The sequence below is a fragment of the Chlamydotis macqueenii genome, chromosome 2, assembly GCF_036417535.1.
Source record: "Chlamydotis macqueenii isolate bChlMac1 chromosome 2, bChlMac1.mat, whole genome shotgun sequence".
In the NCBI taxonomy this organism is placed as follows: domain Eukaryota; kingdom Metazoa; phylum Chordata; class Aves; order Otidiformes; family Otididae; genus Chlamydotis; species Chlamydotis macqueenii.
In genome coordinates, this window is record NC_141557.1 from 9,691,829 (window position 1) to 9,718,420 (window position 26,592).

The 26,592-nt window shown below is 37.4% G+C and overlaps 1 protein-coding gene across 1 annotated transcript in view; it reads right to left on the reverse strand.

Moving 5' to 3' along the window:
- PTPRN2 (protein tyrosine phosphatase receptor type N2) overlaps positions 1-26,592 on the reverse strand; it is a 668,183-nt gene that overhangs the window by 385,666 nt on the left and 255,925 nt on the right. The window contains exons 7-9 of the mRNA XM_086741882.1: positions 22,150-22,404; positions 20,765-20,805; positions 18,575-18,948 (exon numbers count right to left, since the gene is read on the reverse strand). Coding sequence (XP_086598008.1) covers positions 18,575-18,948; positions 20,765-20,805; positions 22,150-22,404 — 670 coding nt within the window. The remainder of the gene's footprint in view (positions 1-18,574; positions 18,949-20,764; positions 20,806-22,149; positions 22,405-26,592) is intronic.

Below are 26,592 nucleotides of genomic sequence, written 5' to 3' on the forward strand. Positions count from 1 at the left end.
AGTGGGTAGAAATGTGATTACACCCATCACTATGAAAGCAGATTGTCATAGTGACTCAGGGGCTTATGTGTTAATTAAATCTTTTCTCCCAAAGATGTTGGCTTAAATTTTATGGAAATGATTTGTGTCAGCAAGTGGGCTTTTAATGTAATAGCAAGTCTATGCAGTGGCACAGGCAAAGTCTGCTGTGTACAGTGGTGTCATTTTTTTACCAAGACAGTCTCACTTGTAAAAGCTCAGTCTCCTACTCCCCACTTACCCCTCCTGCCCTGAAAACGCATTCTCCAACTTCAAAAACCAAGGTATGCTGCTACGAGTCCATGTAGTAACAGTAATGGGGGATGTAATCAGAGCATTTGAATGCTGGTGAGAAAATGTGAGAGAAAATGGTCTGGAAAGCCATTCTTTTGCAAGCCTGAGCATCCAAGAGTAGTCTTAGTAACTCTCACCCAATACCAAACTAAAACACACGGGTTCACAAACTCACATACAGCTTGTTAGGCTAAGACATTGTCATTCATAACAGCACAGGAAAGCTGCAGAACCTTTGGTACCCTTTGGTACCCTTTGGTACCAGTACTATTATTGATCACACGAGCACATTTAAGGATTCACATCAAGAATGATTAATTTATACTATGATATTTTCCAATATAAGTTTTCCAACTTCTTAACGTTCATAAGTACTGGTACTGTTTATTGCAGTTCTGTGACAATTGTATTGTAGAAGAGTTCAATATTCAAAACATTTCTTCAAAAATGCCAGAACATCATTCTCCACACTATTTTTGCTTTGCTTTTGTTTTGTGTTGCTCAGTGTTGCATGGTTTATGCTTGTACAGCGATTGCCTTTAGCTTTGTTTACACGGAGAGAGTATGTACATTGTTCCCACCAGCAGTGTTAAGCAAACTAGTCTACATTGCAACTGCACCATACACCCACATCACCCATCTGATTTCAAGTTTATACGAGGACTGTTACCAGATGACAATTTGCAAACATCCCCTATCCTCTTCCCCATGGTCTTCCCACATGCCCCAGTGCAAGCACACAATACTCATGCAACAGTCGCTATTTGTGATCTTTCACGTACTATGCTTGGTTTCCAGCTTGCTTGACTCAGTCCTACATGGGAAGAAGTTTCTGTATTATGGAGTGCCGGGTTTTTTATGAATAGGATTCATCTGTTGATTGTGAGCGTTCAACAACTATGGAATTAACTCAAAAGAAGTGTTACATAAACCAAGAAAGACAAGATAAGAAACAAATGGTGAGATGATCCAGACTGAAATGGTACTATTAGAAAGAAGACTCTTTAGACTCAACCCTGATGAAACTATTTTATCAAGGCAAAAGACTTGGAGGAAAGCTAAATTCAGGAATAGGGTTCTCACTACTTTATCTGAACTGTCAAGCTAGTCATTTCGGTTCCCTGTAGTGGGGAGGAGAGAGGGGCTCCCCTTTTCGGTGACAGTTCTTACTGGCTCCAACTTACTCAGAGCAGCAGGGCACAGAGTGAGTCTCTGGTCTATGGCCTCTCAGTTTCCAGACATGCCCCAACAAAGGTCCAACTCACATGTATTTTCTTTCAGGAGCCTGTGGTAAGACATTTCAGTACATCAGTAGAGGTGTATCCTTAAAAGACAAATCGCAACCTACATAGGCCTCAGAGATACAAAGCAGGTACTGGATAGAAGACAAGCAACAAAAGGCCTACTCATGGATGATACTTAAGCTTTGCAGGTTCTCTTGAGGCTGGCTAACCCTTTTTCTGCCAAAGAAGATTAATGGCTCCTGCAGTGTCTTTAATAGCCCTTCTTGGAGTTTCATTTTTCTATTGTCTTGAAGATTTCTGATCATCTATGATCTAGAATTTGGTCTTAGGAAGAATAAACTGTTGGATGGCATAGCACACCTTTTTGCAGACAGCTGTTGCCAGTCAAGATATTGAGACAGTGCTTACTTTGGGTTTTCTAAATTTGCTCTCATTTCACTTGCTGTAGGTTTCTCTTTTGCATCGTCCTTCAAGTTAACTGTCCTAAGATACAATAATAGCAGCCAAAATAAAACGTGACACATCTCACAGTTTACAATAATTCTTTTGGGGTCCTTTTTAGATTGCCAGCTCCAGTTCTCTACAGCTTGGAAGATGAAAAGAGAGTCAGAAACTACAGAATATTCATGATAACTAACTTTCTCCCATTGCTTTATCTTCTAACGCCATCTCTATCTGTAAGCACTAGCCTAAATATTATTTTTCAGTTGACAAATTCAGACCCTACTAAACCAGTAGCAGAATTCTGTCTCACTCAGATGCCAATCTCTATCTCATATTATTTGTAAAATGCACTTTGTTTGACAGCTTAATGACAATGAAGAAATAAATGGGGAATGAAATATAAATATTTCCTTTTGGGTTTATGTAGATATATAAAGTTTTAAAGTCTGGCAGGCTGTCATCTGCAAAATATTTCACTGCTGCTTTTGTTTAATCTCATTTTTCAGGGCACTCTTGCACTAAACTACTTCTGCTATGCTCAAGCATATGGTTTATAACTCTGCTAAAAATAGCTAAATGGTTCCCCAGTTCTGTGCAAGACTTTGATGTCACGATTTAACATCATGACATAACCATGAAGACTTCCTTATCTATTTTAACCATATGAAAAAAAAAAAAATAGTCCAATACATACATACTTGTCTGAGCTAAAATAATCTCGAGCCAATCAAATCCCTATAACTTCAACAGGAGTTTTGTCTAACAATAACAAAGAAAAGCAGATCTAGGCTATAAAGCTTTTTTTTTTATTTAGCGATATATTCAAAATGAAAATACAGGAATAAATATCTCTTAAATTTAATGTGAACTGCTGAGGACTTCTGAAAATTAGTGTAATCCATTTAAATGCTCAGGAGTGGATTTGAGAGCCCAGCTTTATGTAATTGTTTGTTAAAATGTTTCCACAAGGCGTACTGGACATCGAATATAGGAAAATTAGATTGCCTAGTGAAAATAATATTCTATATCTTCCAATATCTAAATCCTTCCCAGTGAGGGTGCTGAAAACAGAAATATTTTAAGGAACAATCCAGTTATAGAGGTAATTTAAATAACAGAACACTGGATTATAAAATTCCTCTGCTATTGTCTGTTAAAGATTTCACTTTTCATTTGCTCGATTTACAAGAAAAATACAGTGATGAGGAGTCATTTCTAAAATATGGTTCGAGAAAGTTAGCACAACTTAGAGCAATCATATTCTTCTTAGTCACTGCTACAAAATGTATAGAATTTGTCAGCCATTTTTTAAATCCCACTATGCAATCCCACTATTTTCAGTCGTTTTATACATAAGTGAGAGAACATCTGTTGCTGAAAGAATTACGAATGAGGAATAGAATATGTCTTCATCTGGAAGAGGCCTATTTTGACCCTGAAATTCACCATCTGTAAAAAGAAGACAATGATACCAACTTTCTTTGTCAGATGCCTAGTATTGTTATATAAAAGACTATTATTATTTGACTTGCATCCTTTCTCGATCTAAGAATAGAAAGAGCAGCACTATTGGCTGTCCCTAAAGGCTATATCTATTTCTCCTTACCAAATATGGAAAAGATGTTGTAGTACTAAAGATCATGTAACCCAAAAATTAACTTTTGGTTACAATAAAAAGTTCCCTCATTTCTCTACCAAAAATTTTGTCCCAAACTTTTTCAGCGCAGGTGATCTGACTGGTTTTAGAGCACATCTGACTGATTTTAGAGCATATTTAGAGCACCTGGATCAAGGTGAAGATAATTTCTCCCTCACTGGTGAGTCAGTAGCCTTTCTAAATGTCTATTGTGGGCAACTGCAGTAGGAGGCAAGAGTCTTATGGACCAGATGTGCTTCATGAATGGCCAGTTAGACCACTCCAGCAAAACAGTAATGCTGAATATTGGATGCTGATCTCAAGACCAGTTCAGCTTCATGCTGCAATTATCTGAACAGTGCTACATATGAATGCCACATTTCCAAGAAATTCCCAAGATAAACTACAAATCTGATGAGTTAGATCACCACTTTGAATAATGGATTGTCTATTTTTCACCTGGACCTAATGATTTATGCATTCAAGGCTCAAAGCTTTCTCTTCTGGTTAAAGAACAAGAAGAAAACATGTAAATGAAAGAACAGGAGGAGTTCTGCAGGTAGTGACACTGGCAGCATGGCCAACTCTGGACGCTGAGCTAAATGGAGCTCAAACTCTAATAAAAGCCAGTGGGCAATGTCAAAGGGAACATGAGGAAAAACAGAAGTAAACAATGATGAAAACTATATGTTGTGTATTTCCCAACATGCCTGTCAAAACAATCCCGCAAATTGATCTATTTTGGTAGTGAAAAATCTGATCCAGTTACACAGATGGCTTGATTCCCAGCATTTGCCAAGCCTGCTCCCAGCCCAAGGAGAGCAACATGTAGCTCAGTGCTATGCTGATGTTATGTCAGTCTCACAAGCAGTTGCTCTCATTTGCTTTTCCTCCTCCCAGTTGCCAAGTGTCTTCGGAAACCCACTTACTGAACTCTGAAATGCTCCCTTAGTGCCATCATTCAAATTATGTATTGTCTTTACCAGACTGTACCTAGTGCCCTTCCAATACTCTGTTTAGCAATTGTAATGCAGCTTTATAATGGACATCCAGTCAGCCCTGTCAGATTAGTTCAATTGAATCATTTTCTGCAAAAATGAAGTATAATCTACAGTACAGAAATAGGCCTGACATTGGGAATTACACTCTGTAAACCTAAATGTCAGTCTAAACTCCAGTGAAATCTTAAGTAAGGTAGGGTTCAATCCACCTAAAATTTGCTTAAATTGGGACACAGGCAATGAAGGCCAGTTTGCCCATTTTTAAGAGGGCTGAGCACTGCACTAAAATTGCAAGGCATTTCCTCTACCGTCTGTAAACTGCCTGAGTGCTTAACTACAATCCTCCTGGCAGCATCAGAAAACACACTTTCTGGGAAGGTAAGAGCCACTTTCAAACCCAGCCTCTCTTTTGCTATCCAAACTCAACCACAGTGGTACCTCCACTCCACCTGGTTCCTCTGGATAAGGTTCAAAACTTTGGCTACACCTGCATTCAGCTTGAATAGTATTGAATCCACATCTCAGGTAGAACCCTGAACCCAGCACTTAGGACTTTTAGGGGGAAGACATTTTTTTGTTTAGACTAATGTTTACTTTAAAAACACTTCCGATGTTTACTAATGTAAAATGCACACGTGCTCGAAAACTAAGTTTGGACCAGCAGTCTTCCTTCCTCCTGAGCGCTGCAAGTTAACAGTCTTGTTCTCTCTTGCATGTTGTCTGCCTTCCTCTGTTGCTTTTACGCCTGAAGATGAACTGCTGGGCCATCAAAAGGATGATGGACAGTGTTGTCATTCAGGTCTGCTACATAAGGCACTCTCCCAGGACGTAGGAGTTAAAACAGCTCAGACTAACTTCAGTAAGATCTCTTCCATCTCCTGCTTCACTTTCCAACCCCTGCAGTAACAAGTAAAACAGAGGCAGAAGACACTACACAAAGTGCCTTTCAGTAGAGGAGCACTAAACACACTGGATCCCTGAATATCCTACTTGTTTGGCATGTCTCAGTGAAACAGGGAGCACTTAGCCTCACTTAGCAGTCCGGGCTGTCTTCTGGAGTCTCCCAAAGTCCCTTTTAATCAGTGGAGGAAAGGCAGTGCCTGAATCTCCCTGTGCGGGTATGTCTTCACTTGTCTCTTGGGGAGCTCAGTGATGTCAAATTGACATCCCCATCCTTGGGGAAGATGTGCAGAATTCAGCAGCTCTAAGTTTGGCACCTAAATGAGGCAGTCTGGTTTTCACTCTAAATTCTGAAATAACCACATTTCAGCTTAAAAACTAGAAATGTACCTTAAAGAGAAAAAGTATTAACAGAAGTTGAACGGACCAACTCTGCTGAAGAATCTGATTTCGTTAATCAACTTTTATTAAAGAATGAGACACACATGCAGATTATGTCCTGCAGGTGAAAGTGTTGGTTTAGACCCATAAGATTCTTTCTCACTTGGGACTATACCCCACAGATTCACATGTTAGCAAAAATAATCTACCAGAAGACCTAGTCTGGCAATTCGTACCTCCACTCTCAGTGCATTACTTGGCAAGGAGGGGTGGAGGAGCCAGAATGCCAGGACTTGAGCGCTGCCTCTCCGTGGGCAAGGGGCTGGTGCACACCAGCTATGACTGCTCTGCCTGCTAAAAGCAGTCAAGAGAAAAGGGTAAAGAGGAGGAAAGCAATTTCCAGTTCCTGCTGCTGGGATCAAGAAGGAGTGAAAGAGCAATTGCCGAAGGGAGCACATCCCCAGCAGTACATACTACCCCAGACCTTGAGTCAGTTCCCAGCAGCAGCCACCAGCACAAGACCAGAGGTTATTTTAAACCACCACGGACACGCTACTGCGTAATTTTTTTAAGCCAGCAGTAAATACAGGAAAGCTCAAAAATAAGACCTAAGAAATAAAATAAAATCCAAGATAATTCTAGGAAAGTTCTGAAGGAGGGTAAGAGAAGTGGTCAGCTGAGATACAGCTCTGTAAGGACTACCTAAGGAGCAGTCTACCCTGGGAAAAACAATGCTGTGACAGACAGAAACTATTAGTTCTTTAATTTTTTTTTTGTCTTGGTCATTGTTGTGTTCACACTGCTAAAAATCAAGAAAGGAAGATGTTAAAAAAGTTATCCAGTAACAGCATTCAACATTGGCCTCAATTCCCTGAAGAAAAACTAAAAAGGTGTGAGGGTTGTTGAGAGTGTATGAAATTGCCAGTATTCAGGCAGTTGCTCAAAGCCCAGTCAAAAAGTAATAAAACATCCATGTTCTATTCCAGGAGTACTAGGGACACCTGACCAAATAAATGACAATATTATACACGAAAAGACCAGATTGGAACTGATTCAGCACCTGACTCCAGTGGTCAGATACAAGAATGGTGTCATTTCATCCCTCCACGAACCTCATGAAACACATGAACCTTGTGTTTCCAGATTGGGATGATAATCTCAGCCATGCAACATATTTCCCCACGGACCCCCTGCACTGCAGCCTAGGCAAAGAACAGAGAACAGAAATCAGTAACTCTTGCCATATACCCTGCAGCAAGAATATTCCTTTTGAAAATAAATAAATAAGTCTATGGTATAATTCTACAAACAATTAATGCGATTATGTATATGCTCATTACTTATAAAAATCTATCTTTTATAAATCTCCTGCTGAACTCTTGACCTCAGTGATATGTATTAGACTAGTTTGTGTTTTAGAAATGCATGGCAAGAAAACAGGCCACCTACTTCAGGATTTGCATGCCTTCTTTTAAATTTTCAAATCTGAAAATATGCGCCACCAAACCAATGGCAGGATTCATGCATCTAAACACAACAAATCTTTTCTTTAAAATTTTCCACAGCCTCCGAGCCCAGACTATGAGGAGTTTTAAGAATACCTTTTCTTTTTTTTTTTTTTTTCTTCCTAAAAGGACTATTTTTGTTAATGTCTATTATTCTGTCACACTTATTCCAGTTGAATTTCATCTACCATTGTGCTCTTTAATCCCTCATTGTATTAAAATCCATCTGGAATTTTTCTAAATCCTCCATAGTTCTTCCTAACAGAGACAATTTGCCGATGGGGTACCACTAATCTCTCTACATGCTGAGAAGCAGCAGCTCATGACGAATCTTTTTCTCCTATCTCATAACCAGTTCTTAATCTGCAGTGACAACCTGGCCCTTGCTCTGTGACTTATTCCCCTTAAAGTCAGTATGAAGAGCATCCCATTTATCTCCTGTTGATTTGAAGGGTAGGTACAACTTGCAGTTTTGCTGCCACAGCAGCTTTTCTCCTGAGAGAGTCTGATGTATTTCATCAGAACATGCTTCGCTCCTGAGGGTCTTCCAGACATGGTGCTGCTGTGAAGGAGAAGAGAGGGTCCCTAGCATTGCCTCCTGGAGGAGCAATGGCCTCCGAGGCTCAGTGGTCTTCAGATATAAATAGATAAGATCGAAAATGCAAATAGTAGCTTATCATTGATGTGGTCTCAGAGTCAGTGATCACAGCACTTCTTCAGGTCAGAGAAGATGAAAACAATAGTAGGAAGGTTTTTATTTTAAGGATATAGTTATTTTTCTCCCTTTCTCTTTTCTCTCTTTTTTCTTCTTTTTTTTTTCTGTTAAGATTAGTAAATATTTTAACAAGCAACATAAAAGGAAACTGTTAGTGAAGTATGAAATTGAAAGATGTGAACCTCTTTGTGTGCAGATTTCAGTAGTAACTGAACTATGGAAGAGCTGCTGATGCCATCACAATAAAAAGAAGTAGCTTCACCCAAAGTTCCTCAAGAGATTTTCACTCCCCTCTTCCCACTGACTCCTTTCCCCTGGGAATTGGCTGCATGGGACTTTTTAGCACACCAACATCACTCTTCTCTAACCTGAAAGGTCACCCACCAAACCTGGCTGATTTAGCTGCTAGCTACCAATATTTGAGCCACACGCCCTGCAATCCAGAGGAAAAATGTCGCATTTGCCTGAGGAGAGAATTGACGGTGTATGGTGTCAGCTACACATGGAAGGAATGAGCACTCCTGAAACCTTAAGGTAGCATGCAGCATATCAGAGAAGACATGGCAACACAGTGACATAACTCTTCCATTCTCATCATGTTGTCAACCACTGGTACAAAGCTGTTGAATTCAGCCTTCTTCAACTGCTACTTCTCTTTTTCTAGACATAAAGGAAGTTTCACTCGTCACAAGAAAGATGCATATTATCCACACAACAGAGAAGAAACTGAGATACTAGAGTGGTTTGCTCCAGGTCACAGAGGAGGTAAGTGGGAGGCAAGGACTACTGGGAATGTTTTCACATCAAAGTAATTTATAGTGTTGCCATTAAATTCTTTCTGAGCTTATCTAGCCTAAAAAAAAAAACATTTAGACACCAAAATTGTATTTATTTCTCTTGTCTGGAAGTGCCCCTGAGAGTAACTTATCCGATAATCTATAATAAAAATCCTGAGCACTGATGCTTCAAGTCCATGGCATTACAACAGCCTTTCTCTGTCTGAGTTTGAGTCTTTTGTCCATGTTTCAGTGTAGTTTCATACATCTTGAAGCACACATCCCCAGTAAAAACTTAGAGAAGAAATGTATTTCAGCACTAACCATATTTAATTTGGTTTGAACGCCATCTGCGTCTTAAATTCAGTTAAATAATGATTAATTTTGTAAATGGTTCACATTTATTCATGAAAGCAACCAGATAACTTTTGAGCACAGAGCTACTCACGGGATTGCTGGAGAGCTGCCTGGCTTCACAGCACTGTTATTGTAATCGTTTTAAGGACACTGCAATTTTATTGCATTGGGCTGCAGTTTCATTTTTCTATGCTTGTTTTCTCAAAGGCTTTATTAGCCGTGAAACCTTTTTAAGCTTACTTCTGTTTTGGCAGCTCAGCAAATTCCCACTTTCCGTAATTTTTTTCCCTTTTTTCCCCACCACCAGTAAGTGTGAATTTAAACCTCTTAACACAGAAAGATTCAAGTCCGGACCAATTTGTAACACAGATGACACTTGGTAAAAATCAATGGCAGTGGTCAGGCTATGCAGGTCAGAGGAGATAACAGCATCATGGAAACACAGGAGTGACAGAGAAGTCGAGAAGAATCAACTCTCTGGAGTTATAATGGAAGTGTAACACTATGCCAGCCTGTACTTGCACTGCTTCAAACACGAACTAACTCCAGCTGTGTTAATAGCAACAAATTCATAGAGATGCTTTGTCGCTAGCAGAAGCATGGAAATAATGGCAATAATCCGTGCCATAATTGTGATATTCTCTTTTCTGAGGCTGAAATGGACCCCACCAAAGTACTCCCTAATGCATTTTAGGCTGAATGTTAGAAACAGTGCTGGAATACACTTGTCGTAAAACCTGAATCTCTGATGCAAAAAGCCTTGAAAACACAAAACTGTTCTTTCGTATGACATTACTCCTTCATACAATTAATAAATGAAACTGAGACCAACTGATGATACACGTTTTTATGCACTTTGGACTTTTCATTCTTTCCCTTCCTTCATATCTTCCCTCTTCCTTCAAGGCAGCTTAAAGCCCAGACCTATTTATACTGCAAATGGTTTAAATTTAAAATGACAAAGAATATTCAACAACCTAGTGTTAAAAGAAAGAAGCTAAATAAAACCAACAATTTCTGTAACAGATTAAAACTTTAAAGATTTTAAAACTGACTTTTTATAAAAATCATTCTCCACACTATTGAGAAATTAACTCTACATTTATTTCTATAGCAGGTATACCTAGTTCTTAGATGGTGGCATACCTTTTTCAAACAAGTGCCAGTGGAAAGTCAGAATGTACACTTGAAAGAAAAATTAAAATATTTTCTCTGTTCCAATTTGTTCTCTGTGTTCTGAAATAATCCTCATTGGTTTTTTACTTATGAAATTTCATTTATGTTAAATAAAAATTATTTAGACCGAGATTAAAATGATTTCATTCTAATTTTTAGTGGTCAGGCATTTACATTGTGTACACGTTACCTAAGTTAAGAAATTAAAAAAAAAATCACATGTGAAAATTAAATGATAGCATTTTTTTTAATCTGAGCTTCCTAGGACTGGACAGAACAGCACTGATGAGGAAGTACTGGTAGATAATAGGCTGCATTATGATTCAGTTTGCTGCATTCCCAGGAATCCTGATCTTTGGCTTTCTCCTTCTTACTCATTTCAAAAGCTTAAAATTCATCACTCTTTTATAATGAACTACATGGTAATTACCCGAAAAACTGTGATACACTAAAAGTACTGACCATATGGTAATGTGAGATATTGCAGCATCTCGGGGTTTTAATGACTACCATTGTTTATAAAAACACAGCACAGCTCACAGCCCCATCCCTAGTTCATGGATATGTAACATGCAGCTCCAGCGATTAAAGGTCTGTAGCCTGGAGACAGCAGAGTAACCTGAACCTGCTCACAGAGAGGTTGTGGAGTACCTGCACCAGCTGCTCTCCCGAAAGAACCAGCGCGTGAGACCCGAACAAGGGATGACAACGTGGCACAAAAGGCATAGAAATACAGAACTGGGAGTGTCTGGGAATGTCTGTTCTGGGAAACCAGGCCAACAGCCTTATCTGTTTAGCTAAGTGGAGAAATATAAATGTGAGCTAGTCCCTGTGGCACTCCTGGGGACTCCAGGCGTACTCGTATACTTACCTTTTGCCTTTCATCAATTCAAGGGACCAGAGTGATTCCTTGCCATTACTGTTGCTAGTGTGACAGACCAGCTGGTCACCAACTACATCAATTCAAAATTTTGCTCTGGATGTTCCTCTAGAGGCAAAAATGCAGAGCTGGTCTCAACAGAAAGCAGAGGAAAACATCTGGGGAAGTGAAGCCCTAAAAGGAGGGAAAGATGGACCCTTGAAAGAACTCTTCTCTTGTGAAGTGGTCTACATCAGCAGGTGAGAATTGTGTTCTGGGATAATATATTGCAACAGATTTTGGAAGCACAAAAACTAAGGGCAACAGAAGTAGAACAGACTATCATCTTATCTGAACTTCCGCACTAAAAAAAAACCCATCAGTATTTATTGCTCTCTATGGCAAAGCTATGGGAATTGCTGTTTTTCTGTTATTTTGTTGTGCATGAATAAGATGCATGAAGTATCATTTTCCTATGGGAATATATAATATCAGAATTAAGGCACTGAAGCAGTAATGTGGGGGATATGATCTCTGTCACTTTCTAAGTATCACAAGGAAACTGGATGACTAAAGAGGGAAAAAATGTTTTATGTCTAGAAAACTCTAGGGAGTGTGAATAATTACATGTGAAGAGCTAGCCAAGGAAGATTCTAGATTTAAGTCTCCCTACCAGTTATGGTGCTGAGACACAATGACAGAATTGTCTCTACTGGATAAATTGACAGGCAAGTATTTTCCATCTGTATTATTTAGGTAGAGGCTCAAGTTATCAAAAGCAAATCTTCTGGCTTTCAAATCAAGGATGGACATTTATGGAATGTTTTTATACAAGGGTAGAGACTGCTAGGGAAAGTGACAGAGTGAGGGATAAAAATTTTACATTTAACTTCTTTTTTAATGTGAGCAATGCTGTCCCTTGCTGATATAAACAGACTTCAGTAGCAAGAGCTTTTCTTTTTTATGTGTGTTTGTAATTTCTTTTAGTCTTTGAAACTAGCTGTAGAAGTTAAGCGAAGAATATGCACAAACCTTTTTCCCTTGATGAAACGCACTTGCAGGTAGAATAACAATTTCAAGGAGGACACTGCGATATGCAGCGAAGGTTGAATCAGTTTTTCTGTTTGTATATATGTATTAATGGACAATAATATTTTGTTATTATTTTCTAAAAATAATAGCTGAAAAATGTCAAGGAATACAAAAGCTCAGCTTCCAAGAAACATCAAGACCTTCCAGTAACAAAGTAACAAATAAAACCTATCAGCTCTGTTTGACTGCTGTCAATACTATGATTAATTTTCTCCTATTTATCTTAAATTTCATTTTAAAATGCAACTAAAATGTCCTAAATATTTGAACCTGGTAGGGGAAACAAATAATGAAGGTCATAAAAATACAATTCTTTAATGACTTGCCTAGGAAAATAGAAAACTAGGGGAATAAACCAAGAGTTCTATACAACCCAGCTTCAGGGTCCTAACCTGAGCACTATCCCACAGAAAGTAACCATTATATGCAAAGTAGTATCATTTATCACCTTTGTAAGTGTGGAGAAATAATATCAAGCATCTGGAATGAACCTAACCCTTCAGCATGTTCAACGGGTCAGACTAATCATACTCCATAACAAGTTTATACTATGAACACAAGATCCGTTTTCAGCTTTTTCACAGCATCTGAGCAGAATACCAGCTACCTCAAATTAAATGCATAGAAATGCGTGTATGATCCAATTAAGTTAACATATTATGAACAGATTTACAGCCTATATAATTTTGCATAGACAGTCTGGAAACGAGAGTTAACATATGACAAAACACAAAATATCCAAGAATTGACTAATACAACAGTGCCAGAAGTTGGCTTACAAGCTAACAGAGCTGCCATGTGCTGTCTGTGATCTATTTATATGAAAAACTTCAAGCACATGCACTCTGATAAATTACAAAACAGGACAGGTTCCTCTGCAGAGTGTCCAAGTACAGCTTCAGAAAAGCATGACTTGACTTTGAAGCTCGAAAGTCTATGATGAGCAGTGAAGAGACGAACTTTCTAGCCTCAAACTAGGATTATTCTTAGTGCATTTAAGTCTAAATACTCAATCTCATATTTAAGAAATTGCACATTGTCTTGAATATTTAAGCTGCTGAGCATGCAGCAGCTTGCACTCAGTTTTACTGGAGATGGTAAGAACTACATGTTCTGGAAAGCCAAGCTTTGGCTTTCCTCGTGAGGGACTCGAGGCTAAATATTGTTTAAATGTTTTGATTGTGGGATCTTGGCCCTCAGCTTAGAGCATATCCTGCCAGACAAATGGGATTGCTGGCATTTTTTCCAACCCCCCAAAAAATTATCCATACTTGAAGAACTAGAAGTTCTTAAAATACAAAAAGTTCTTTGGTCCAAGCGCAAAGACTTCTCAGATTTGAGAGCTCACACTGATGTATCCCTACTAAAACAGAAAGGTATTTTATAACTACAGCCAAAGTAGCATACAAATGAAAATAACATCCTCTAGATAACTTTGTTTTATAAAATTACTCTAGAATTTCAGAGTTAAAATTAGTAGAAAGAGTTGAAAGCAGTAATACTGAGAAAGCAAACCTCTTTCACACAAATTCTACAGTGGTAAAATATCAATTTTTTGAAGAAGAAAAGAGTAAACAAAGTAAATCACCCAATTTGATTGGTTTCTCAGCATAATAAAGTGCTGAAGCAGCACAGTGGAGGATTTGCTGGACAATTTTCTACACTGAAACTGTCAATTCATTCTGAAGCTTAGGGCTGATGGATATTATGGATTGGTATGGATTGCACCGCTCCAACCATCTGAAAGGTCATTCGACAAACACAGCAGGAGTGACCTATTGTTCTTGCCATTGACTATCAGACTGCCGTTTTGACAAGTCTTTAAACTATCACAAATCTTTTCTTCAAGTATTACATGGAAATGTTTATCTTTGCTTTGTGGCACAATTAAAAGCTGGCATCTTAGGAGCTCATTGAAGCAGTTTTAATATCTCCTTGGGTCACACTTGCAAAGCCATGGATGCCTGAGAATCTAATAGTGAATGGATCCCCCCGACATCTGTCAACTATACCATCAAGGATAATCTTTTCAGTTCCATTTTCAGATCAGAAGGTGAAAAGAACTCAAGCTATTATCCCCAGTGTACAAATATGTTGGAATACTTCCCTTTCTCACCAAAAGACCACTGTTTCAGCTGTAAAAATGAAGCTTTACTGCTCAAAAAAAAAAATGTAGCCAATAAAAATTGATGGATTACAACTATGATCTATTGCTTTATGGAGGAAGAAGAAAAACATACAAAGATAGCAGCATGGGAAAATAAATAAGAACCTCTCATGTTATACTTTGGCATTTCATTTTGTGTGCACAAAAGCAAATCGAAAAACACCACATAAGTGATAATTTTAGGTTTATAATTTTAAATGTGCTAATTGCTGCAAGAAAGATACTTCATATATGAATTTGACTAACACTCAAGCTGTTAGAAAAATATTATTTCATGCCTACCCTTAGCTCCAGCTTTGTCTCTATTTAAAATAGAGAATTTAAAAAACCCCTGAAGATCTAAATACAATATATCAAAGATGAGTTGTGAAATAAATTTCCTGAACACTTACAAACTACAATCACCTCTCAAACAGAAGTGATTTTAAACTGACATAGATTAAAGATCTCACAAGGAATAGTTCCAGCCCCTTTACTTCACTGTATGACTATAATATGCATGTACAGTCATATATAAATGTGTAGCATCCATCCAAGCCGCTTATTAATACTATTTATTTGCTGCAAACAGTCAGTAAGATTTTCAGTACAAAAACATAATGATATAGGAAGCTTACTAAAGAAATGGTCCTTAAATGGACATTAAAATTTCTCTTCTGTCAGTGATAGTCAACAAACATCCCTTTCTCCATCCTCTTTCTACCTCAAGAAAAAATACAATTACAGCAACCTTCACGAAAACAAGTCCTTACTGAAACTCTCGGCTACACTGATCCAATTGCTCTCTAAGGCCACTTTATGTACTAAAAAAACGGTTGTGGGAAATACTAGGATGTAACAGATCCCTCAACTGCTGTAGAAGGTATTTCACTGTTTCTGCAGAGTGGACAAGTCCATTTTCAGCATGTGGAATTTCCTGAACAGATTTTGTTACTCTTATAAATTCCAGAATGTGTAAATTTTTTTTTGCAAAGTATGGGGGTTTCATTTTACTCTTACATTTTGGATAGGTCTATTCAAGATAAACATGATCAACAAAAACAACAAAAATTAAACTGGTATATTTTGGGCTTGAAATACTGAAGATGGTCAAATCAGTGAAGACTTACATGTCACTGGCTAAAACCCCTGAACCAAAGTCTGTTTGCTGCAGATTGAATGTAACATAATCCTGGTACAAAACAAACTTCTTTTTTTAGTTCAACTCAATCAGCTAATTTTCTTTAATTGTTAACTCATTCTACATTAGGAACTGAAAAAAAAAAAAGCATGAAAGCTTATTCCCTTTTTCTCTACAGTGACCTTGGAGAAGAGGACATCTAGTTGTACTCAAAGTGCTATGAATGTAGTGAGGAGTTATCAGTTAAGTTTTCTGAATACAGATAGTACGTGCTTTGTGTAATGAGTTGCTTACCATTAAAAACTAAATTGTTTTGATAAACTTGTCTTTTTAAATTCAAACAATTTGAACTAGCTTCATCTAACTCACTGCAAATTTTTTATCATAATTTTTGTGCATTTTTAACAACATACTAATCATAGAATCACAGAATCATAGAATGGTTAGGGTTGGAAGGGGCCTTCAAAGGTCACCTAGTTCAACCCCCCTGCAAGGAGCAGGGACATCCCTGACTACAGCAGGTTGCTCAGAGTCCCGTCCAATCTGGCCTTGAACGTTTCCAGGGATGGGGCATCCACCACCTCTCTGGGCAACCTGTGCCAGTGCTCTACAACCCTCATTGTAAAAATTTTTTTTCCCAATATCTAATCTAAATCTACCTCCCTCTATTTTAAAACCATTACCCCTGGTCCTATCACAACAGGCCCTACTGAACAGTCTCTCCCCATAATTATCTAAAAGCATCTTGCCCAAAATTTACTAAAATTGTAAGAATCTAGCATATAAGAAAAGTACTTTTTGTCTTTCTCGTATTAAAAATGGTGAGGAAGTTGAACAAATCTATGCTAAATTCTATTTGTGTATATAGAGTCCTCTAGGATCAAGAACCTTTGGACTAATGACCCTCTTCAGCAAGTTTCCTTGAATAATGAAAGTCATAATTTGGGGCAAATCCATCACTGGGGGACTAGCTAGAAAGAAAATCAGTTAAGACAACACAGTGAAGAATGTACATGCTGTGAAGACTGAAAGTCAGAATGTCTCCCATTACATAGAACTCTGAAAGCTTTAAGCTTTTAGAGAATTTATGAGCCAAATAAGTCTGGATGGTCAAGGGAGATGGTGTCATTAAGATATTGTCAGATATAAAGGCGCTTTCCAGACTGATGTGAGTTAAAAGGCCTGGAGGAAGTACACTGAGGTGGGGAAAGTTAGCTTCTACTGCTTCACATAGCATTCACAGGCAGGAACCAAGAGGTGTGGTTAAACTATGGTCTCCCATCAACTTCCGGTAGACTGTTTTCAAAAACACAGGAGACTCCTGAGTGACCTACTGGCAAAAAGTAAACAGAAATACAACCTACCTGAAGGACTAAGGTATGACCTAGACAAAAAAAAGTGTAAAAATACTCTGTAATACTCTTGCTTTCTTCTGGAGCAGGTTCATCAGGAAAGTGAGCCTGCTACAGGAATCGGTCAATGAAAATGAACGTTACAGGGAAACAACTGAAAAGTGTAATTGCAAAAGCAGTTTAAAACTGGTTAACTAAATTCAAAGCACTTGGTCATTGAATAATTATTAACAGTAGTTATTGACATACAGACAATTTAACAAAAGTATAAGTACCTCAAATTATTTGGGACTTTCCTTAAAGCAAGTACTCCAAAACTCCCAAAAGGTCTTTTCTAAATACTAGAGCTGGGTTTCTTTGGAAAGTGAATAAAATTTAACACTAAAATGGTAAAAATAAAACTCTGCAAGGTAACCTCTGAGACCTTATGAAATATATTCCTTCCATTATCTCTGAGGAGTGCGTGTTCATTCCCTACTTTTTGAGAAGTCTCTATCTGTCTCTGTCTGCCTCTGATGTCCGCTGGCTGCCAAGCCTCAGCTTTCACTCTCATCTCTTCTGCCTGTCCTTCCATGCACAGTACAAAATCTCTTCCTCTAAATGGCATCCTTCCTCCACGATCCCATCTTTCTTAAGTGTAGCCCTTAGGAGAAGACATATAAGCAGCTGCCCTCTGATACCCAGTCACATGCATTTCAAAGCAATACAATGTGTTAAAACAATAATTATTCACAAACCTATTGCCTTTGATCCCATTGCTAAGTTCGAGATAATCAAAAGAATCAATCCATGCTACAGAAGTTTCTGTCTCAGTTTCTCTATAGTGCTGGTAAGCCCAAACTAGAAAACCCTAATTTCTCACAGAAAATGAGTCGGGATTATTAACCAAATATAACATTGTTCTCATGGGGGGAAGAGGATGTAAAAGTGCCCACATCGCTCTAAACTCTCAAACAGACCTATAATAAACTGTGTATCACTAGAGAGAGAAAAAAAAGCTGTCTTTTGAAAGTATAGTATTAAATGTCAAGTTCATTAGTGACATGACCTGAAATCATTAGGTCTTTCTTTCTAAACTAGTTGCATATGTGATATTTGGATTCCTATATGTGTTATTTTCAGATCAAAATGAAACTATAGAGAAAATATTGTGCTTTATTATTATGTGTCATTTTTTCAAAGAATGACTCAGGCATTGATATTTAGGCTACTTTCAAGTCAAATATTTAAAGCCTACATCCTAACGATAAGCACACTTCCTGACATATTGGAAGGTCACCGGAACATGAGAAGATAGAGGTCTAAGCAAAAGACCTACAAACTAAATATCTTCCGCCTTGGAGGAAAGGCAACTGTAAGAAAATGGAACTGTTTTCTTGTATTTCCATCAAAGTACTGAACAGGTTCCAAACAGTTTCAGATGTATTAGAAATCAGGCCTGTGGCATTTTCCTCTGGTACATTCATATTTCATTAGATGCAATGACTTTATCTTTTCTCCTGTTAAAAATGCCATTCAAGTTGGCTATTATACTCACTCTTTCACTGTCACAATATAGCCGTATTCTTTCTCCTCGGAAGACTTCACTTCAAGTTCTAAGCCTTGCCTCATATTTTTCTGAGGCTCCTTATAGGAGTTTCCATCCTGCATTAAAGCGTTCTTAATCCAGTAGTGGGTCTCACTCTGGTCTTTGGAGTCAGATTCACTGTTCTTCGCAGCTGTCAGTTCCCTTGAGAAAGTCTCACTTTTTACATTTTCTACACCAGCATTCATTTCTTCTTCTGAAGAAGAGTCAACGTCTTCAGATTTCTTCGTTTCTGTCTTAGTAGATTCTTCAGGTATAAGGTCTTTAGGTATATTTTCAGGTAAGGCATTCTCATTCAAGAAGTTAACTAGTTTTGCAGTGTTCTCCTGTATTAAAAGAATATAGTTATTTTTAAAAATAAATAAAGGAATGTTACACTGAGCCAAACGTGGATATAATCTTTCAAACTTTTACTGATACAGTACAGTCTATTCATATAAATGCCATACGGTCATTTTCTTAGTTTCTATATTCTGCAAGACTATGTAAGAAGATAATGTTTATCCAGTAATAATAAAAGAACGTTAAATTATGCCACTGTATTTTTTGATGTTTTAATAAGGGTGACAAAATTCTATGGTTAACAGTTAGTTTCCTCTTTTAATATCACATAATCTAGGCAGACTTTTCTCTGTTTTGAACAGCTAGAAGAAAATGCTGATGGCATTTTCAGTGTTCACTTTCCCGCGTCTGTGTGTTTAAGTATTCATGAGAAGAAAACTTCACTATCAAATAAGTCAATGAAAAGGAGAAATAATAAAAATATGCATCAATATGCTTAAGTTTTAAAACTGGAAACATGCATACCACTTGGGTCTCACAAGGCATAACACAGGAAAGAGAACAGATATTATGTGACAAATTATATTTTACTTTTTTCACACTAGAAATTGTGACAAACTGTTTGTGAGTGATCCACTGAGCTAAATATATGATCACAGAAGTCATCTGTCTAATAAATCAAAACAATAAGCAAATGAGCAAAGTAAAAACACATGCCTGGAACAATTCATTATCTGGTTCCATTATGGAAGTTTATTACAGCCAAGCATTTCGGAGGCAACGAGGGCTAATGGGCACTTTGTGCTTTATGTCACATCCTCTATTCAAACTGTCACAGCCTCTATTCAAACTGTCACTAAGAAATCTACACATGGGATCCTCTCTAAGTCTAGTGTGAATGCTGTGCCTCATTCCTTGAAGAATTTCATGTGGGTGGTTAAAACTCCTGTCACATTGTCCACTTGTGTGTTCTCCTTGCTTGGTAGAAGGGCAGCTACTAAAGAGATTTTACTGTGAACGCAACAGTTTTTTGCCCATTTATGAGCCTTGCAGTGTTACCTTTTGATAGAGTATATAACAGGAGAAATTTCACGCTAATTTTAAAAAATATTTATTTGAGATTTTTCTGCTCCATGCAACCCAGAAAAAGAAAGATGAATATACTTCAAAAATGGATGAATATAGGACGTAAGTTTATAGGATATGATTCAAAGCTCATAAGGAAAGTTGTAAAAACAATTCAGGTTACAATCCCAAATTTGATGTTACCATCCAGGGTACGAGATGCAATGTCTAGAGCTTTTGATATATCTCTGATATTCAGCAATTTGGAAGAATTAATATTAAAGAATGACAGATTCTATGAGAGAGGGACTTTTGAACCCTCCCACAAACACGTGCTATCAGAGGGAATATGTTTAGTCATCTGTTTCTGAAAACCAGAGAGACTATCTGAGCAAGGATGTTTACGTTCCCCAGAAATGAGAGCCAAAGGACAGGTGTTTTCAACAGAACATTGCAATACTCAAAATCTACTAACCAGAGGGAACGTCTGAATTTGTCTGAACTTTGTGATTGGTAATGAATTCTGTCTGTTCACAACTGAGAGAGAGGCACAACAGGACTTAATTTTGTGGGTTTTTTTGAACAGCAACACTCATTTTGCTTAAGTTTTAAATAATTATTCATTTAATATTTCAATGCATCAACAACACCATGCCTACACTGTGATATTCAATTACATCAACACAAGACACAAAAAACCTCTTATGTTTCAGAAGTGTGGTTTTGACCTTCACTGCATATAAACCTGATATTGTGAAATGGAATACTTGTTCTGTTAAAATACTGGTACTCTACCTCTTTATTAGTTTTGGCACTGGCTTCACGCACTCCATTGTCTGTAAGATATAAAACATACATATACATAGTTATGAAGGGAAAATACCATATATGAAACAAACACCAGTTGCAGACTGCTTTGTAGTGGAGGCCTTTTCATGCAATTTAAACACTAAGACACCAAAGCTGAAAGGGCAGAGTAAAGAGCACTGTATAATTCAGTATTGTTATTCTAATCCCACTTCGACAGCAAATTAATGCCAGATCAATAGACAGAGTACTTTAAGAGCCAATGTAATAGTGTTATTTTGCTAATTAAGTGTCCAATCTTCATATCAGTTTATCAATATCTATGAAAAAAAAACAATAAAGCCATTTTAGCTGGTTGAATGGACATTTACATTAAAGAAAAAGGAAACGTGTACATCCATCATATACATTGTGGTGGAAGAAAAATACTTCTCTAGATATCATCTAGAAAAAAAACCTGTTACAGTTTAACTACAGTGATGATATGCAGTCACATAATTAACCTCAGTCAAATAACGCAGGCTTTTTGGTTTATGAACTGAATCTTATTCATCTCTCCCAGCACGACTTAGGAGAAGCCCTCAAGTCTGCTCATTTTAAACTACACAAAGAATTGGCAATTAAAATAACCAGAATATCACTAACTAGAGGATCTCAACATATCACCACGAAAAACCACAGTAAGTTAAAATCATTGTTTGTCACTTACATATTTTTGGTATCCTAGATATCATAGCATTCCTAAAATACAGAATGGGTAAGTGATAACTTATGTCCCACCGTGGTATTGACTCATTAATGACAATTACTGTAGCTTCTCAATCTGCATCATCAGGAAAATATGTGTCCAGATAGAAGAAAATAACCATAATAACTTTTATTTCCCTAAGCAGGAAAGGGAATGAGTAGCTTTCTACCCGTATCTGTCTAAGACTTTCTTCTGCAAGCAATTCTGGTATATTAAGGAATTATTATCCGTAAAACATGTTTTTCCCCCCACATATTTCAAAACACAATCTTGGAATATAATAATTTTTCATTATAATTTTGCTTAAACATCTAATTTTCAAGAAAGGGAATTCAGACCACATAGCATAAAGCAATTTGTATTTCAATATAATTAGGTGTGTAGGTTTGTCTTGTTTGTGAATCTTGAAGGCCAAGAGTTCACAAACAGATGCATTTTTGATAAATGTATCAGCTGCAAAAGGAAAACAAAAAAGCTAAAAGTCTACTGCCTTCAGGGAAAAATGCAGAAACTTTCCCTCCTATCCTGTTTAAAACTGATTTTTAAATGTCTAGCACTATTGTGAAATAATACAGGAAAATTAGGGTAGTTATCTTTTGCTGTACTTAATTCTTAGAATTAATACCTGGTATGTTAACAGTGTTTTCCATTAATCCAGTCTGAATTTCTGCCCTTCCTTGAGCATCTCCTTTCTTTGTTTGTGCTTCTGTTTTGTCTTCACTAGTTTTTCCAGCACCCTTTTCTGTTTCTGCCTTAATGCCAACTGTTTGAATTGCATTGGCGATAGTATCAGCAATCTCATCTAGTTCTGTTGAGCTGAGATTCTCCACATTCACCTGGTGTTTCTCTAGGTCCTTCAATACATCTTTAATAAGTGTCTCTGGAACACAAAAGAATATGAGCACAAGATTTAGCTGCATTCATGAAGTGCTTGTATCCATATCTTTAATTTTTCCTAAAAGATATCTTTTCCTTCATGGAGAATGTCTGTTTTCCAAAAAAATGCATACACATTCATGCTGCCACCTTTACAGAAAACAGAGTATTATAAATGGATGTTAGAGTTTATGACAAGGTGAATTGATGTCAGGCACTGGGGGATGTATGCCACTACAACCCAGCAAGTTGTCCTAGAGGGAGGGTTATAGAATTGTCACTTTTTCTTTATGAGAGCATTGTTTCCTAGTCTAAATCAGCTGAAAACACTGAAGACAAGTGTTTAGGTAGCTTAACTCTTTTTTTTTTTTAGCTGCACTAAGTGCAAACAACACCACTGTTTATTAGAGATCAGGTTTCTTTGGTGACTTGCTTTTTGTAAGGTAAATACCTATATAAAGTTCTGGAAAAAAAAAATAAAAGAAAATTGTCTTTCAATCAAAAGGCTCCTCTGAAATTTGAAGTGAATATGGATATATGCCCACTACACACATGAATATGTAACGGAGAAACCTTCTAAATTGTATTGATTTCTCTTGGAAAATATATATGTTGTCAAAAGTGAGCTTCACTATTTTAGTTCATCAGCTATGAATGTTTTATCAATCAGATTGAGGAAAGAAATGTTAAGATGACATTCGAGGACAGGAAAAGCAAATGGACCTACATTTTTGGGAGGGAAAAAAAAAAACACCAAAAACCCAACAACAAAAAAAAAAATTGAAAAAAAACCAAACAAAAACAATCTTGATGTGAAAAAAAGCTTTGAAGATGAGGAAATTCAAGGACAATGGATATTTAAGATGAGTTAGAAGATGTAACATAACAGCTCTTCAGAGAAGGTACTTTTCTGACTGCATATATCCTTCAGTAGAGTTCTATATAGCTCTGCAAAACTCAGCTAATGTCCCTTGGAGTAGGAGGCACCAAACGCAGGGCTTACTCTAGCATACCAAAAGCATTTTCAGTCATGCTTCTATTCTGCTTATTCACACTGATCAGGAATTAAGCATACATACACATGTGCGTGCAAGCAAGAAAACTCTTTCACATAAGTAGTACTGTATAAGAAGAGGAAGATACGGACTGCTTTTAAATCTCTGTTGAATATATGAATTTATACATAAGGAGTTTGAAGGCAACATCCAACCTTTTTTCTTATATTAATATTCTCCCTGTTAAGCCCTGTGGTTGGACATGTTCATCATCATCTGTAAACAAGACTTTGGGATCATGCTGTCAGCTTCCAGGCTTACACAAAGGTGCATTAAAAAGTAGGTGTGCAAAGGGGAAAATACTACGCATAGGATTATTTTTTCAAAATTTAGACTCTCAGATTCTCAAGTTTACTCAGTGCTAATGTTACTCAAAGTCCTGAAAGTTTATCTGCTTTTTGAACATGGGACCAAGATTCTTAAAATACTTCAAAGGAGTGGCTAGTAATACTATGAAGTTTCTAGCAAAATGCATAGGGAGATGTTTCAAGCAAGTTCCAGCAAAGGGAACGGCATAAAGGGTCTTGCTAACTTCATGAGGTTACTGATATGATGTTAATATATGCCCATGGTAAATATGGATGTTTCCACTTCTTATGATGGCACTTGTTCATGTTTTTATATCATTTGCATATTATTGGATAAGGCTGATACACAAATAAATAGCAGTGCATCTATTTACACACACCTTTGGATAATTTAAACAAATTATTATGAATTTATTAAAATCAGAAAATATTATTGGAGAAAGACCAAAAAGCAGATGGATACTGCAATGGTACATCACTTAAGCAGCACATGTACTCAAACACACTGTACCTGTGCACAGCCTTTACACTCTCCCACTGATTCTAAGTAGAATCAGCAACGCTCAGCCACGTTTCGCAGGGCTTGTACTGCAAACCTGATTTCTCACTTAGCTCCAGCTTCCAAACTGAAGGCGGCAAGTTGCCTTTCATAGTTGCCTTGGAATCATGATAATAGTAAAGGCATATATATGTTAGAAGACATATTTTTTAATATCAATTTCACCACTAGAATTCCCCTAGTATGTAACAATAGCACCTTAGCAAGGGAAAACAGCTTTTTATTGTACAGCATACAAATCATGCTGCATACTCCATTGACACAACTGTCAAAGTCAGCTTGTCTGACAACTGAATGGTATGGTGGTAATAACTTCGCTAGCAGTCCCACATGGTGATCTGTCTTCTTCTACTCCATCACCCATCTCAGCTATCCTCAGCAGCAGAGTGCCATACAAATTGGTGACCTCAGCTTTGCAAGACAAATGATGTACGAAAATATCTTTGCTCTATAAACATGGAAGTTTGTTGGTTTTTGAAAAAAAGACATCTGAACTACTAATTTTGTGACCTCTCAAAAGCAATGGAGTGATATATTCTGTAATATTTAATACACCAAAAAAAATTAGTAGACTAGAACAAATCACTGAATACTGAGCCAAATTCTAAATACGGCTGCTGCAGAAGACAAATTAACAATTCTACTGTTGCACAGTGACTACAAAGGCAGTACCCACACACATCATGCTACTCCTAGAGGTAACAGTCTCCAAATCTGATGGAAAAATAGCTCCACATTTCCTTCTCTTGTATTCCTCCCTCAGGGTGCCTTGTTAGCTAATTTACCTGCCACTGTTTTGCAGCAATTCTCAGTGCTAATCTGCTCGCTACCTTCTGGATTGTTCTCCCAGTCAAGTTCCTTTGTCTAATCCTGCATCAGATGCAGCAAAGAACTGAGCTCATGCAGCTGCACCTCATGCTTTCCAGTTTTTGAACACTTCTGGGATTTAGAAAGTGCAAGAGAGAAACCTGCAAGTGTATGAAAATCCCAAAGCACCGGAGAGCTTGAAGAAAGGTTAAAAGCAGAAAGAGATGGCATGGTCAGCCTGGCAAATCTGAATCCAAACCATCATCACTCCAACGGACAGCAAAAAACGAATATGCTGGGGTCTGTCCACACCGCTTCTTTATGAGACTATTAAGTATCTCAAAAATACTAAACAAACCATATTATTTCCTACTCAAACAATTCATGATTTTATGCCTATGCAATATTTAAAAGCTAATGCAATGGAAGAAGTTCCTACAGGGCACATTATGGATGTGAAGTCAAAGCAGTACAACCCAATGAATTGTGAAACATGTTATTCCCTCTAAGTGTTAAGCGTTTTTTTCCTGGTTGGCTCCTACCAGGAAAGGTGAAGTGGAACAGCTGGAGGATAATGAAAGCAGCGTGTGCCTAGTTTGTTTTGAGTCTAGCAACAAAATTGTCTAACCTGTGCAAGAGGCTTGCAGTGCCACCTGGATTTGATTTTACACTGTAGTTTGTTCCCTGAAACTTATCATCTCTGGGCACCATACCAAGAATGCTTTCACTTCTGAGCATCCTTTAGATTGCAAGCATTATCTTTCCTCTGCTACAACTTTGACATTTCTGTGTGTTCTACTTAAAAAACAAACAAACAAACAAACAAAAAAAACCAAACCAAATCAAAGAACATTAAACTTTATGGACGATAATACCTACAGAAGGGATTCAAAGGAACCCTCTTACATATCACCAAAATCCATTGGGACAGTGGTGACAACAGCGTAACAGATGTAACCACTTGGCAATAGCTGAGGATCAATTTTTTTATTTTTCAGGCTTTCTGAACCACTGGAATCACATCAATATTTAGATTAGTTTGGAGAAACAACAAAGGTAATTATTTTCTAAACTCTACCTGATCCCTAGTCATGATGTGAAGACCCATCTTGTCTTACAAAGCAGCGCTTAAAATGTATCACAGTATCCCACTCTATCTTCATTTAAATATTTGTCAAACTATCACACGCAAAAGAAATCAAGATCTGGTCATAGGTAAGTAGCATTAGTAAACGAAGATGAAAATCCAGCAAATGGGTTGATTTTTTATAGAATGTCCAGCAAAAAGTAGCTGTAACCCCACCTTGTTATGTCCACTGTACGGACTCTGTGTCCACCTAGTCACATAACTGATGGACTCCTCCTCTCTCTGTGTTTTGCACCAGAATTTATCTCAGTGTTAATTTCCATGTCTAACTTTGATTTTTACGCATGGTCTTTGAATTTCTAGTTAAATACAGATA